This window comes from Panthera tigris, chromosome D2 (genome assembly GCF_018350195.1).
Source record: "Panthera tigris isolate Pti1 chromosome D2, P.tigris_Pti1_mat1.1, whole genome shotgun sequence".
NCBI classification, from domain to species: domain Eukaryota; kingdom Metazoa; phylum Chordata; class Mammalia; order Carnivora; family Felidae; genus Panthera; species Panthera tigris.
Genome location: NC_056670.1, coordinates 55,452,618 through 55,468,293, shown reverse-complemented (window position 1 = coordinate 55,468,293; position 15,676 = coordinate 55,452,618). Strand labels below are relative to the sequence as shown.

Genomic DNA, 15,676 nt, shown 5'->3' with positions numbered 1-15,676 from the left:
ACATCAGAGCGAATTTCAAGAACTGTCGGTCAGCTGCGATCACATGGCATTAGCCGTCACGTACTGCTTGTATTGCAAGACATCGCTCGTTTGCCAAATCACAATTGACCAGAAACGTTTGCTCGTCTTGCGGAACACTCGCAAAACAAGTTACTCGCAATCCAAGGTTTTACTGTAGTTGCTATTTGGATGAACGCACGTGTACTGAATGAGTGGGGCCAGGCCTCTCTTTTTTTTTGTTTTTTTGTTTAACTAATGAGTGTTTGATCAAAACACATGGACAGACACCCCTGCTCTAGGCAACATGCATTCCGGTACAACTTTCCTTTGCTCCACAGACAGCTGGACAAGAACCAGATTAGCTGCATCGAGGAAGGGGCCTTCCGGGCTCTGCGGGGGCTGGAGGTGCTGTAAGTAGAACGTGGGAAGGGCAGCAGAGGCCGCAGAGCCTTGCTAACGCGGGAGCGGAGTCCCAGGCAGCTGGAGCTGGGCCAGGAGCAGCACAGGAGGTGTCCCGGGACATCCCGGGGGGGCAGTGCTAGGCCCAGGGCAGAGGCCATGCTCTCTGCTGCCCTAGACCCGCCACCCAGGATGGGGGTGGGGCACATGCTCACAGCATCGTACCTGCGGCGGGTGACCCAGGCTTACCCTGCTCACATGGAGCCCAGGGAAGTGTCTGTGTCTTCCAGGACTTTCTGACACATGAAGCAGGAATGACTCCCTGTCTCCCTCTATGAAACCCCACCCTGGGGGTTTCAAACTGGCTTAAGCCTGTGGGCAGCTTTTCCCTCTCCCTGGAGTCCGTGGCTGCTGCCTGTTAGCCTCTGGCCCACTCTGGGCTATCCCTGAGGGTGGCTCCGTGTCACAAGCTCTTCGGCGGGCGAAGCCTCTGGGGTCCAGCCCGTGGATCTGGGTGTGAGAGTCTGTGTGCTTGTCAGAGAGCAGTCCTGTCCCTCCTTCGCACGTAACTTCCTGCTGCATAGATGCCGACTGACTCTGCTTTCCCCTGGTCAGGACCCTGAACAACAACAACATCACCACCATCCCCGTGTCCAGCTTCAACCACATGCCCAAGCTGCGGACCTTGTGAGTCAGCTCAGGGGCAGCCTAGAGCCCGGCGGGCGAGCACAGGCTGGGGCCCCGGGTGGTGGGGAAGGGGGCAAAGGCTTCCACAGGCAGGAGAAAGGGCTCCTTCTCTGCATTCTCAGTGGTCATCCCAGGCTGGGAGTGTCAGAGCCATCCCAGGCTGGGAGGGAAGTGAGCTAAAATGGAAGGATGTTGAATGTCTTATATTTGGTTTCAACTTGGAGAACAAGTGCTTTGTTTTTGTGTTTGAGAATGAGGTATGCGATTCTGGGCAGTGGGTCTGTGTGAGCTCAGTGAGATGAATTGTTGGCTGGTCACACTGCAGCCAGCGGCTGCCCCTGAGAGAGCTGAGGGGCGGGGAGGGGCAGCAGCCAGAGGAGGTGTCCCCCTGCTGCAGGTAATCCCCATCGGTGTTCCTGCTGTTCGGCTGGGGGCTGGGGGCCCAGGGAGGTGGGTTGTGAGCTGCGCTGTCTCCCTGTAGCCGCCTGCACTCCAACCACCTGTTCTGTGACTGCCACCTGGCCTGGCTCTCCCAGTGGCTGAGGCAGCGGCCAACCATCGGGCTCTTCACCCAGTGCTCGGGCCCCGCCAGCCTGCGTGGCCTCAATGTAGCCGAGGTCCAGAAGAGTGAGTTCAGCTGCTCAGGTGGGTGCAGGCCCTTGACTGCCCATCACCTGCCTCCCGTTACCCCCACATCTCATTCCCTCCCCCCACATCTCATTCCCTCCCCCCACATCTCATTCCCTCCCATTACCTCCTGTCACCATGCACTAACGTCTGGCCCACCCATGACCTCTCTTTGCTCATCACTTCCTTTTTCTACTCATCACCTACTGTCCTTATCCACCACTGCCTGGACCACTCACATCTCCGGTCCTTACCCATTATCTCCTATTCCCATCCATCACCTCCTGCCCCCACCCATCTCCCCCTCCTGCCCCATCCCTTATCTCCTGTTCTCACCCATCACAAAAACATCATGTCCAAGAATATTCAAGACAGCTTCTTTTCATAACAGCCCAGAGTTGGAGACAACCCAAATGTCCACAAGCAAGAGAATGGATTAACTAATTATGATATATCCATGTAATAGAATACTGCTCAGCAGTGACAAGGAACAAACCATGGATACGCACAACCACATGGGCAAATCTCACAGATTTTATATTGAGCGAAAGAAGCCGGACACAAAGAGGACCTGCTCTCTGATTTCATTTATGTCAAGTCCACAAATAAGCAGAACAGATCTTTGGAGACAGGTCTCAGAATAGTGGTAACTTGGACAAGGGGCATGGGGAACCCTTCTTAGATGACAGAAATGTTCTATGTCTGGGGACGGTTCTGTGGGTGTATCCATAAGTAGAAATTCAGCCGGATCTCCACTTAAGATGATGCACTTTAAATGTCGTACTTCAATTTAGAAAATGTATACCAGTCAGTAGGCTTTATCCTGGTTTTACCACCTATCAGCTGTGTGATTTTCCACAAACTAATACCTATCAAGGGCTCAGTTTTCCCACCTGTAAAATGGCCACAATAACATCACACTCCTCATGGGTTCAGCAGTAGCATTAAATGAGTTACCACGCGTGTTAACATCGTTGCATGTGGCACAGAGCGAGTGCCCCATGGACATAGTCCTTGTCATTCTCTGGTGACCAATGAGGAGACTCAAAGTGTTGAGTGACGTGGACTAGAACCTGGAGCTTCGGAATTTAGGCCAGGATTTCCTAGCGCGTGAATCACACTCTCATGCAGCGCGGTTAGATCCAGATTCAAGTTCAGCAAACATCTAGCAAGTACCTGCCATGTGCCAGGCCCCCACAGAGTCACATGGTAGTCCCTGGTGATCTCCTCCGGTTCATCCTCAGTCAGAAAGACACATGTGCTCTGTATAATAATGCTGTATCTGGGGTGGGAGGTGTTGACATGGGACACCCCAGATCACAGCCCACTGCTTCCTCAGGCCAAGGAGAAGCGGGCCGAGTGCCTTCCTGCACCCTGTCCTCCGGCTCCTGCCCGGCCATGTGTACCTGCAGCAATGGCATTGTGGACTGTCGTGGCAAAGGCCTCACCGCCATCCCCGCCAACCTGCCTGAGAGCATGACAGAGATGTGAGTACAGGGCAGGGAGGGTGCTGGGGCACAGGTGCTCGGGCCGGCCCGGCTCTGGCGGTCCAGGGAGGAGAGGGAGCAGGGCTCTACTGCAGGGCTTGCCTGAGGCCCCTCTGTACAAATGGAGGAGATACAGTTAGCCTCAGGGGTGACTCTCTGTGGTCCATTGTCCAGCCCAGCTGAGTCCACTGCAGTCGGTTTCTTAGTATTAGCCTGATTTATGGGCCCCTTGCAGCCACCAAAGCCTGAGATAATGGGCTCCAATACAGCAGTGTACCTTTCCCCTGTTTGTGCCAGCCCATCTACTCCAGACGGAGGATGGGAACAGGGGCAAAGGGCCCTGTTTGGGCAGGTGATCCCAGCAGGCAACAGTCAGGACTGGGGTAACCTGACCCTGGGCTTCCTCTGTGTTCTCTCTCTGCAGCCGCCTGGAGCTCAATGGGATCAAGTCCATCCCTCCCGGAGCCTTCTCTCCCTACAGAAAACTGCGGAGGATGTGAGCACCTCGCACTGCTTCCTGGGGGTCAGCTTGGGGCAGGAGGAAAAGCCTGGAGCAGGCAGCCACAGACACGGGGCAGGTCTTGACTCTACCTGCCCAGGTCATCTGTGACATGTGGATGGTGGTGCTGTGACCCCGTCATAGGGTTATCATGAGGCCTAAATGGGGTGTTGAGCCTGAGTCTGGCACATGACCAGAGCTGACGGTCACCCTCCTATTTCAGCAGGGGCACTACTAGGACATGAGAGGCGGTGTAGGGGAAACTGGGATGCGGGGTAAAGCTTTATCAAGAAAGGAGACCAAGGCTGGACTTCCTGGCCTGAGCATGACTCTCTCGCGGCACGGGGAAATAGTGGCCGGGGCATTTCAGGTGGATGGGAGAACTGGCCCCTCATTTTCCTAATGTCAAAGAAATGTCTGCCCTCCCATGGCATCTGGGAGGAGGGGCCAAGCGGGAGGAGGGGCTTGGTGGCCACCGCGGGATTCAGCCATCTTCCCTCCTGCGCACTTTGCAGAGACCTGAGCAACAACCAGATTGCAGAGATCGCTCCCGATGCCTTCCAGGGCCTCCGCTCCCTGAACTCGCTGTGAGTATCAGTGCAAGTCCGCCAGGGTCCAGGGAGCCCCGCCTGTGTGCTGTGGCCACTCTGATGGGCGCTGGAGGGGGATGATGTGCCCAGCTCCCCCTTCCTCTCTGGTGGACGCTCTGCAACTGGGAAGGGGTGGAGGGAATCCAGGGCTGAGTGCCTGGAAAAGCCAGGCTGAGCTGTTGCCCCTGGCAACTCTGATGCTCTTCCTGCCACGAAGGGGATTTTCCCAGCATCCTTTGCTACAGTCTTCTGACTTGGCCCAGGCTTCCTGTTGCCCGCCCCCCCCCCCCCCACAGAGGCCCAGCACTCTAAGCTCCTAAACCTTCCCCAGCTCACATGTAAGGGCAGCCACTCCCAGCTCCAGTTGTGACAACTGTCACACCTTGTATCTTTCCTCCCAAATGTGCTCTGATCCCAGGTTGCGGTGGGTGATGTGAAAAAAGCGTTTTCCTCCACTTCTGTCCATTTTCCTTCCCTGGAGGGTTTATTGTGTGTGGGGGGGGGGAGGGATTGGGGGGTGAAGGTGGGGGTGGGGTCCATCAATCTACAAAATGTCATGCAGCTTCAAAAATGTTACTTCATCTCTCCTTTTCCCGGTGCCCTTGCTTGTACCCCAAGTTCACCAAGTCTCTTGCTGTCGGAGGTCTATGCAGAGAGTGCACTGTAGCTGGGCGAGTTCCCCATTGGTAGGGGCCTTTTGTTACTCTTAAGAGTTAGTGTTTCTGCTTGTCCTTGGCAGCAATGGACACATGCCTTGTATAGATTAGGGGCCTGAGAAGTGAGATAGGATGGAACTCCCCCTTGGGGAGTGCGTGAGGCTGCCAGCTCAGTGCCTCTCTGTGAGCCTTATTCTCTTGGAGTAGAGTCTGAGCTAGTGGGTGGGACTGTTTGTGAATGGCACCCTGTAAGTTGTGCAGTATACAACCTACACGGCTGTACCTGACGGCCTGGTGATGAGTCTCTATCATTGGCTGAGGAGATCAGAATCTGGAGGTGACCTGCCAAAATGCAATAACATTTAAGTAGGTTCCTGTTGCTCGTGGGTACCTGGTCAAAGCCATCTCCCCACCATCTGGGAACTTTTGTGCTGATGTCGTGTTAACGGACCTCATTGACAGCATCCATCTTGGCAGACCCTGACCTTGTCTCCCTGCTTCAGCCCCTGTCCCCTCCACTCTGTTCTCCACCGAGCATATTGAGGGATCTTTCCAAATGCAAATCTGATCATGTCTCAGAGGCTTCCTGGTGCTGGCTGGGTAAAATCCAAGCTATTATTCCATTTGTTTCCCCTGAGCCACACTGAACCCCCCCCCAGGGGAGGGGCAACCTGGACCCCACCGTAGGGCCTTTGCTTCTGCCATGCCCTCCTTCAGGAAGGATCTTGAAGCCATGTATGAAGAGACCACATATACTGTTTTTACTCAGCCTGAATCGTTTACAGGGGTGGCTTATGGGGGCTGCTTGTGATATTGGGCAAGTTCCCAAGCCCCGTTGGTACTTCATCCTCTGCCCCAACCCATTCTTGCCTGCATGGCTTTTTTGAACCTTTCCTTTTTTTTGTATCATACACCAGAATTCCTGCTCAACGCAGAGAACTCAGGTATGACACCCACTCGCACCCCACTGCCCAGATCTCAGCTTGGCTAAACTGATCTCTTTCTTTCTGGGGTGTTTTCTGTTGCTTGACGTCAGAGCTCATTCCACACGTGCCGTCTGGCCTTCCTGTTCTTTTTCCTATAATCCTCTGAAAATATGTTAATTATCCTGCTCATGGGATTTTCTCCTCCTTGAACCTTTTAGATCCAGGGCCGGGTTAATTTCCCATGAAGTTCCCCAGAGGGCCCCTTTGCAGGCTTCTGGGGGTTCCATGTGTGAGGCAGAGAGCGGGTTATTGGGGGGCTGCTCCTACAGTAGCGGGGGATCACTGCTGCCTCTAGCCCATAGGGTACCTTTTGCAAACTACAAATGGGGAACCCTTTAGGAACACACCTTACTGCCACCTGCTGGCAACTTGTTACAACAAACTGACACCACCACGCTGTGCCCTGTGAATGGCTTAGCAGTGGTGCCCGTTGTGTGGGTGTGACTGGCAGAGCCCTGTCCCTCCTGGTGGGCTGTCCTCTTACTCTCTCTCTTTCTGCTGCCTTTTGTCTCCAGGGTCCTGTATGGGAACAAGATCACAGACCTCCCCCGGGGTGTGTTTGGAGGCCTGTACACCCTACAGCTCCTGTAAGGACCCATCTGCAGGTGTCCTTGGGTGGCGCCCAGGGAGGGGGCTAGTATTCCTCTGGCTTCTCAGACTAGCCTTGTCAGCCTCTTTGGGGTGTGGGACTCGTTGGGGCAAGGAGCTTGGATGATGGCAGAGCTGGGGGTGCCATGGGTGACTCTGGGACTCTGGCAAGGCCAGAGAGGGAGGGGGGGTCAGGTTCAGAGCTGATCACAGGACGCCTGAGCTGAGAGGCTCCCGCGATGCAGCCTGTGTTCCCAAGGAGGTCAGCATGGCTGGGGACAGACTTGACTCCTGCAAGGGGACATCCAGACCCAGCTCAGCCTCCTTCAACCATGAGAGTTCAGGCAAGGGTTCTCTCCCAGAATCTGAGAGGCACGGAACCTAAATGCTCCATCTCAGATACTTGGAAACCCGGCAGACTCTGGAAAGGAGGGGAGCCCCCAAAATGTCTTTGGGAGGAGGCCTGACCACTGTGCTCTTTGCTTCCCAAGAACCCCATGAGCACTTGTAGCAGTTGCTTGAAAGGGAGAGGAGCAGTGGAACAGGATGATCCCTCGCTTAGAGAGGGCAGTCGGACTTCTCGGCTTCCTGTATGGAGTAGACATGCAGAGGGCCAGACCCCCTGCACTTGCTCCTGTGCTCTTCTCCCCGAGACAATGCATGCTTCGTGCCGGGAGGTGCCCAGGGCATGTTGATGCAGCTGGATCTGCGCCTCTCCCCTCACCAGCTGGCCCTGGTCTGCCCACAGGCTCTTGAACGCCAACAAGATCAACTGTGTCCGGCCCGATGCCTTCCAGGATCTGCAGAACCTCTCGCTCCTCTCCCTGTATGACAACAAGATCCAGAGTCTCGCCAAGGGCACCTTCACCTCCCTGCGGGCCATCCAGACCCTGTGAGTGCCCTCTTGCCCTCCTCCCCTCGGTCCCTGCACCTGCAGGAAGACTTAGGGGGAGGCGACAGCCCCCCAGGGACAGGCAGCTGTCTTGCCCTGTGCCTTTTGCTCACCAGGATGGCCTCTCACAGAGGAAAGAGCACAGATTTGGGATTGGATAGTCCTGGGTCCAAATCCCAGCTATGCCTCTTATTAGCTGTGTGACTCTAGGCAACTTAATTTAGCTTCTCTGGGCTTCAGCTCACTCATTCATAAAATGAGGATACTATTTTCTTCAGGGGTTGTTATGAGATAAAAGGGGATGTTTGTACAGAACTTAGTTCATTGTAAATGCTCCTTAAATGCTGGCTGTAATTAATAATAATAATAATATCAATTCTAAGACATCCGTTGTTTCTACCTTAACAGCTCTAAGCTGGGATGAATATTACAATCAATGGCATGTCATTTAATTGACAGAATTTTTTTTTTAACGTTCATTCATTATTGAAAGACAGAGAGAGACAGAGCATGAGTATGGGAGGGGCAGAGAGAGGAGGAGACACAGAATCCAAAGCAGGCTCCAGACTCTGAGCTGTTAGCACAGAGCCTGATGCAGGGCTCGAACTCACAAACTGTGAGATCATGACCCGAGCTGAAGTCAGACGCTTAACCGACTGAGCCACCCAGGTGCCCCTAATTGGCAGGATTTTGTTCTTTTCTGCTAATACATAAAATAACAGAGCATCTTGCAACTGATAATATCTTAAACCAGATGAAATATGGTAATAGCAATGATGGCTATAAATTAAAAATTAGAGAGGAACAACCCTAGGCATTTATTTTAATCTTTTACTGAAGGAAATTATAAACATATTCAAAGCAGAATAGTGAGCCTCCTAGAATTCATCGCCCAGCTCTAACTCGTGGCCAGTCTTGTTTCATAATATCCCCTCTTCCTACCTCCCAGACTATCTGGAAGTAAACCCCAGCATCACTCATCATCTATACAGACTTCATACATATGTATAAAAGGCAAAGATTCTTTGAAAATGCAACCACAACACTGTTATTATATCTAAAAGTTTAACACTTCTTTGATATCATCAGATATCGAATTAGTGTTTAAATTAAGCGTCTCATACATATCATACAGTTTTTAAAATAACTTGTCTGAGGGGCGCCTGGGTGGCTTGGTCGGTTGAGCGTCTGACTTTGGCTCAGGTCATGATCTCACGGTCCGTGAGTTCGAGCCCCGCGTCGGGCTCTGTGCTGACGGCTCAGAGCCTGGAGCCTGTTTCGGATTCTGTGTCTCCCTCTCTCTCTGCTCCTCCCCTGTTCATGCTCTGTCTCTCTCTGTCTCAAAAATAAATAATAAAAAAAAAAAAATAACTTGTCTGAATCCGGAGCTAAATAAGGCCTAGATGGTACAACTGGCTGATACTGGCTGATGTATCACTAAGTTGTTTTTAGCCTCTAGGTGTCCTCTCCATGGCCTTGTTCCTTGTGCTATGTTAGTCGAAGGCATTGTGTTATTGCATCCACAGAGCTCCCCATGGTCTGCACGTTGCTGGGAGATTACATTCCCTGTGATGTAGCTTCACATTCCCCTCTGTCCTGTCTGTGTCCTGCAGATAGAAAATTCTATCCAGGAGCTTGGTCAGGTTCGGATTTTTTTTTTCTTCTTTAGGCAGGATGACTCCACAGAACTGTGTACTTCCATTGGGAGTCCTATGATATCTGGTCAGCTCTCTTGGTGTAATAAACACAGCCGCTCATTTCAGTGCCTGGACCCATTCGTTCATTAGGGATCCTGAAATGGTGATACTGGATTTCTAACATTCCTTCTTCATTTGATAATGGTGTTGTGGTTATGCTTGAAAAAGGAATCCTTACCTGCAGTGTGACTTGATGAGCCGACCTGTGGGTCCAGAGCTGCGTGCTTAATGGACATTTACTGTTACTATCGCCATGGCCCTTGTTGTCACTGTCATCCTGCCATTATTTATCCGCTGGACAGTGGTCTCCATCAGATAATACGTGCACGGAGCACCAGCATACATTGACACAGGTCAAAGAAAAAGCACAGCTCTTACTCCCCGGGAACCACGCTCATCAGCAGGGACATTAGCCGCAAAGACAAACTTGTTAAAGCCCATGTGCCCACCTGCAGCCCACACCTGCTAATTAATTTTCTTACAGCCAAGGAGAAGGGGATAGAACACTATGGGGAAATCTTGCCAAATACGTGAAATTCAAAGTTACAGGGAGACATCGGCAAGGTGGATTATTTTATGCAGCTGGCGGGATGTCCGAGAGACATGCACTCAGGAGATTTCAAGGTCGGGGACCCCCGCACAGGAAAGACTTGAGGATGGGGAACGGGACTGAGGGTCTCATGCAAGGACCTGTCACCCTCTCAAGGTGGAAAGAGAGTGAACAAATCAAATGGATCGCGCTCCCTGGGGATGGTTTCTGTCTGTGTCCACTTCCCTGACTGGATTTCAGAGAGTGCCCGCCAGACGGCATGCCTGAGATCTTGGCCACTGCCCGTAGGGCAGTAGTGGGGCACAAAGCTGGAGCAGAATGTTAGAACAGGAAGTCTTCCCACAGGTGAGATCGAAATAGTGGTGACACTGAAAACAGCAGTCACTGCTGTTTATCGAGCCCTCACAGAATGCCAGGCCACTGCTCTTTCCATGTATTCTCTTACTGAATACTCACAGTGGCCTGTGGCGGGAGGGTCTAGCATCCCTGACTTCACTGATGAGGAAACAGAGGCAGGAGGTCATGTGACTCACTCAAGGTCACACAACATCTTAGTAGAGCAGGGATTTGGTCTCAGGCATCTCTTTCACCATCGCTGAGAAGGCAGTTAACTTTCCCCTCAATTGTGCTTTTTTTCCATAAGACTAGACCTTATTATTTAAAGGCCGTAAAACAGAACTGGACTTTCATAAACAACTAATGTATATTAACAACTCAAATATAGTTTGGAATAAGAATAAACGAAATACAAATCTGAGGTATAATCAGGTATTCTCAATACAGGTTTGGATGGTTAAACCCCTTTACTGAATCGTGTGTCAGGCCTGATATCAACTCCCCACATCCTGCCTGATTTGTCCGTGGCCCCGAGATCTGTGGCTCAGTGCCTTGTGTCTCAATACTGATTTTGCTGCAGTTTTCCTCGCCCCAAGAGATTTTTCAAAGTTTTTTTTTTTTTTTTTAAACAGCTTTCATGAGGCTTGCCTGGGTGGCTCAGTCAGTGAAACGCCCAACTCTTGATTTCAGCTCAGGTCATGATCTCACAGTTTGTGGGTTCCAGTCCCCACATCAGGCCGTGTGCTGATGTCGCAGAGCCTGCTTGGGGATTCTGTGTCTCTCTCCCTCTCTCTGCCCTTCCCCTGCCCCTGCTAATGCTCTTTCTCAAAATAAATAAATGAAACTTAAAATACTTTCAGGAGGTATAAATTATATACCAAAAAATCCACCTGTTCCAAGTGTGCAATTCAGTGATTTTTAGGATATTTCAATTGTTCAGCTATCACCACAATCAAATTTTAGAACATTTCCATCACTCCCTCAAAATCTCTTGTGTCCCTTTTCCAGTCAGTCCCCATTGCCAGCTCATCCCCAGGCAGCCACTCGTCTAATTTCTGTCTTTGTAGTTTGCTTTTTCTGAACATTTCATAAAAATGGAATCATCATAATGTGTCATCTTTGTGACTGATTTCTTTCACTTAGCATTGTGAGGTGTTTTTTTTTTTTTAATGTTTATTTATTATTGAGAGAGACAGAGACAGAGACAGAGCAGGGGAGGGGCAGAGAGAGAGCAAGACACAGAATCCGAAGCAGGCTCCAGGCTCTGAGCTGTCCGCACAGAGCCCGATGTGGGGCTTGAACCCACAAACCATGAGATCGTGACCTGAGCTGAAGTCGGATGCTCAACTGACTGAGCCACCCAGGTGTCCCAGCATTGTGTGTCTGAGGTTCGTCCACGTCGCAGTATGTATCAGTACTTTGTTCCTTTTTATTTATTGCCAAGTAATTTCCTATTGAATGGATAGACCACATTGTGTTTATCTTTTCTAGTTGGTGGACATCTGGATTTCCACTTTGGAATCGTTATGAATAAGGCTGCTATGAATATTTGCTTGCAAATCTTTATGTGGACAAATGTTTTAATTTCTCTTAGAATTTCTGGGTCACATAGGAAATCTGTGTTTAACTCTTAAAAAATCGTCAGTTTTCTGGGCGCGTGGCTGGCTCAGTCGGTTGAGCGTCCAACTTCGGCTCAGGTCACGATCTCACAGTTTGTGGGTTCGAGGCTCACGTTAGGCTCTGTGCCGACAGCTCAGAGCCTGGAGCCTGCTTCGGATTCTGTGTCTCCTCCTCTCTCTGCCCCTCCCCTGCTCATGCTCTGTCTCTCAAAAATAAAATAAATGTTAAAAAGAATTTTTTTAAATTGTCAGTTTTCCTAAGTGGCTATAAGCCCCATTTTATGTTCCTACCAGCAGTGTATTATAAGGGTTCCATTTTGTCTGCATCCTTGCCAATACCTGGTATCATTCGTCTTTTTGATTATGGCCACCATAGTGGGTGTGGAGTGGTAGCTCATTGTGGGTTTAACTTGATTAATGATGCTGAGCATCTCTCCCGCAAGATTTTTAGTTGTGACTTCTTGAGTGCATATTCCAAGGAAGACGCTGAGAATACAGTTTTCCCTTCCACCTTCTACTGTGACAAATGTTCACGGCCACACATGCAGCACATTTCTGGGTGTGCCTTTAACATGATGATATTTTCCCAAGCTGGTATTTTTTCCTTCTTCTTGAGCAATTTCCCTTCTCAGCTCCCTGCCCTTTGCAATTATTAAAAACTCTAATTTGTGTCAAATACTGGAGCCTCTTGTCTCTGTGGGTGGTTCAAGTTTTTATAGATTGGTTTTGACACAAATAACCTGTTCTTAAAAAGGATATATTCTACGCCGCACCCCTGGAACATTTTAACGTGTGCCTGAATAACATAATTGGATTGATTTTAAGCAGTTTTCTACCAAGATTGTGATAAAGGGAAGCCATTAGTTCAGGCAGAGGCCGGGCAGTGAGGCATAGGCAGATGTGGCTGGGTGGTCGGGAGGGTCCCAGAGCAAGCCCCGACTCCTAATACGTTTTCCATCAGCAATGAACTCTGCCATGGGGAGTCAGCAAACACGTCTTCTCTGCAAATTGACAGTTTGAATAGGGAGACAAATGTGCAACTAGATGCAGAAGGCCCGGCCCACCTGGTGATGCTGACAGGAGCCTGGACTCAGGCAGGCAAGCAGGGACAGTGCCCAGGGGGAGTGGCAGGGACGTCTGGGCCAAGAAGGCTCCAACCAAGCATCCCACCTTCATCCAGAGCCCAGGAGGTGATGAACAGGAGAGCGAGTGACCGAGGTCTGAGCTGAGCTGGGTGCAAACCCTGAGCAGCAGTTGTGTCTCTGCCTGCAGAGCCCTGTTGGCCCATCAGGGCACTGGGCTGAGGCCATGAAGTGGACGGCCTGAAGTGGTGGCATTAGATGGGCCTCTGAGCTGGCCCCTGCTCTGTCTCCCTGTACTTCCGTGCAGAAGCATTGGCTCTCAGGTACAGTAGCCTGAGCAGGTGCTAGAATATTCTTCCCTGGCTGTCTCAGTTTAGAAAGCAGGACATGCCCAGTGCTGTGATGGCCCAGATGCAGGTCAGCAAGCTGGCTGCTGGGGTGGTTCAGATGTGGCTGGTCTGAGCCTTTTGGGGGTGGTGAGGGCCCACAAACAGGAAAACCAGCCCTGTGGTTGCTTACAGGAACCCAGATTGCTATAGTCAGCATCACCTATCAGCTGCCCCCTCCCCACACCTACCCTGCTGGTCACACAGGCAGCCTGGAAAGAGAGTAAGAGTGACTTCCCAATAAGTAGCTATCCGGCCATGTTCTCTGAATTTCCCTTGTGTCAAGAGACAGCATGTAAAATGGTCAGGGGGAAGCAGTCCCAAAGGCCTGGGGTGGGAACGGAGATTCCCGTAAGTGAGAGGCTGCAGCAGGCACTTTGACACACGTCACCCCAGCTGCAGGACCCAGCCTCGCACCCCTGGCCTCATCCCCTTCCTGACAAAGGCTGTGGAAAGAAGCTGCTGTCGTCCAAGGCCACGTGGAAGGGACGACCCACATCAAAGGCTTCTGGGCACTGACAGTCCTGGGTTCAAGTACCCGCTGTGTCCCCTCACCCATGGAATGATGGGGTGATCTGGCCAGTGTCCAGGTCACTCTTGCCTCTACTGGTGTCTGTGAAATGTCCCAGGGTGGGTACAGGTAGGTAGATGGACAGGGGACAGAGTGAGGCTTGAAGTGGGGTGTGTAGCAGGGACAGCTGGACACCCAGAGCCTGCAGAGATCCTTCCCTGCTGCGATGCCCTGGCAAGACTTCTCCAGCTGATGGGTGTGCCCGGGGGGTGGCCCCAGATGGTGCATCTCCCCCGGGGCCCAGCCCTGGGCTTGGAGCCACCCGGAGGCAGTGAGGCCCTGTCCAGGCAGAGGTCAGTGCAAGTTTGCAACCCTGTCTCTGATCCCCACCCTGCCCCCTTTGGACAGGCACCTGGCACAGAACCCTTTCATCTGCGACTGTAACCTCAAGGGGCTGGCAGACTTCCTGCGCACCAACCCCATTGAGACGAGCGGGGCCCGCTGTGCCAGCCCCCGGCGCCTCGCCAACAAGCGCATCGGGCAGATCAAGAGCAAGAAGTTCCGGTGCTCAGGTAGCTGCCCGCTTGCCCACCTGTCTGTCTGTCCACCTGCCTGCCTGTCTTCAGTCTGCTCAGGGACCTGGTGGTGGTTTCTGGATGGCTCCAACAGGGGCGTCCTAGGCCACCGGAGACCCTCTCAGAGGGGGTAGTTCCGAGACTATAGACTTGGATCTGAACGGTTGGTCAGCCCCACCCCTCACTTTACTGGGGCTCAGGGAAGGGGAGGGCTGGCTGAAGGTCCCTGAGGGAGGACTCCCGCACAAGGACCCAGGTTCCTCTGCTCCCAGGTCAGTTTGCTTTCATGCTACTGCTTTTCACACTCGAGAAGCCTGGGAGCTCTCCTCAGGGAGAGAGCTGCCTCCTCCAGGCTCTGGGGCAGCAGAAACTGGCTGGGGACAGTGTGAGTCAGCTTCTGAGCCTGGATCCTGGTCAGGAACCGGGTGCCTCTCTGCCCCATCCCCGTCTTGTCCATTGCATATGAGCATTGCCATGGTTTGGGCGCTCCCCGAGAGGTTCATTTGGGGGTGGTACCACCCCAGCATCAGCCTGGCCAAGGAACATCTGTGCTCTGTGGCAAGGCCTTCTCTGCATGGGGACTGGGCAGGTGGGCTCTGGGGCCCTGATTTGGGACCCCAGTGTTATTCCCGGGGTGCCTGCACCTGGGCAGCGGGACTGGGGCCTGGGCTCTTGCACATCCTGGAAGATTCCAGCTTGATGGTGTTTCTGCTTCTCTCCCCAGCCAAAGAGCAGTATTTCATTCCAGGTAGGAGAGTCCGGGGGACCTAGGGGGTTGGGGCGGTGGCAGCTGGTGGGCAGGGGCAGCAGGCTGAGGGGGCTAGGGACACCCTGCCCTGGGGCCCTCAGCCTCCCGCCCCTGCCCTCTCACCATAGGCACAGAGGATTACCAGCTGAACAGCGAGTGCAACAGCGACGTGGTCTGTCCCCACAAGTGCCGCTGTGAGGCCAGCCTGGTGGAGTGCTCCAGCCTGAAGCTCACCAAGATCCCTGAGCGCATCCCCCAGTCCACGGCCGAGCTGTGAGGGCCCCCAGCCCCTGCACATCCTCACCGGTCCCCAGTCCTCCTAGCCCTCCTCGATCCACACTGGGCTTCCCCCCGGTCCGGCTCTGTTTGGGACCGCTGGAGACTCCAGCATGGCAGCGGCTGGCTTTAGCAGGAAGCACCTCCCCACCCCTGAAGCCCCTCTGCTTCTGACTCACCACCTCCAGACCCTTCCAACAATCTCTGGCGTGCAGGGAAGGTCGTCAGCCTGACCCGGGGTGGCTTTTCTCAACCAGGCTTTTGCCTTCTTCTGGGAGATGTGATTCCATTAGATCAAGTTGGATCTTAGGCCATACTCTATTTTTTTCTTTAAAAACATAAATTTGTGCACATGCCTATGTGCACGAATAGCTACACGTATCTGTCCTTCATGTATGTAAGTTTTCATGGCATTTTTAGTGTTAAAAGTACCCCACTCACTGCCCCTCCCAGCACCATCATCCACCCTTCCTTTGATAAGCGAT

The 15,676-nt window shown here is 52.4% G+C and overlaps 1 protein-coding gene across 1 annotated transcript in view; it reads left to right on the top strand.

The window, feature by feature from the left end:
- The window catches only part of SLIT1 (slit guidance ligand 1), a 143,349-nt gene that overhangs the window by 90,660 nt on the left and 37,013 nt on the right, over positions 1–15,676 (top strand). The window contains exons 4-14 of the mRNA XM_042960064.1: positions 339–410; positions 1,015–1,086; positions 1,568–1,731; positions 3,053–3,200; positions 3,625–3,696; positions 4,215–4,286; positions 6,447–6,518; positions 7,268–7,411; positions 14,001–14,164; positions 14,892–14,915; positions 15,044–15,188. Of these exons, the coding sequence (XP_042815998.1) occupies positions 339–410; positions 1,015–1,086; positions 1,568–1,731; positions 3,053–3,200; positions 3,625–3,696; positions 4,215–4,286; positions 6,447–6,518; positions 7,268–7,411; positions 14,001–14,164; positions 14,892–14,915; positions 15,044–15,188 (1,149 nt within the window). The remainder of the gene's footprint in view (positions 1–338; positions 411–1,014; positions 1,087–1,567; positions 1,732–3,052; positions 3,201–3,624; positions 3,697–4,214; positions 4,287–6,446; positions 6,519–7,267; positions 7,412–14,000; positions 14,165–14,891; positions 14,916–15,043; positions 15,189–15,676) is intronic.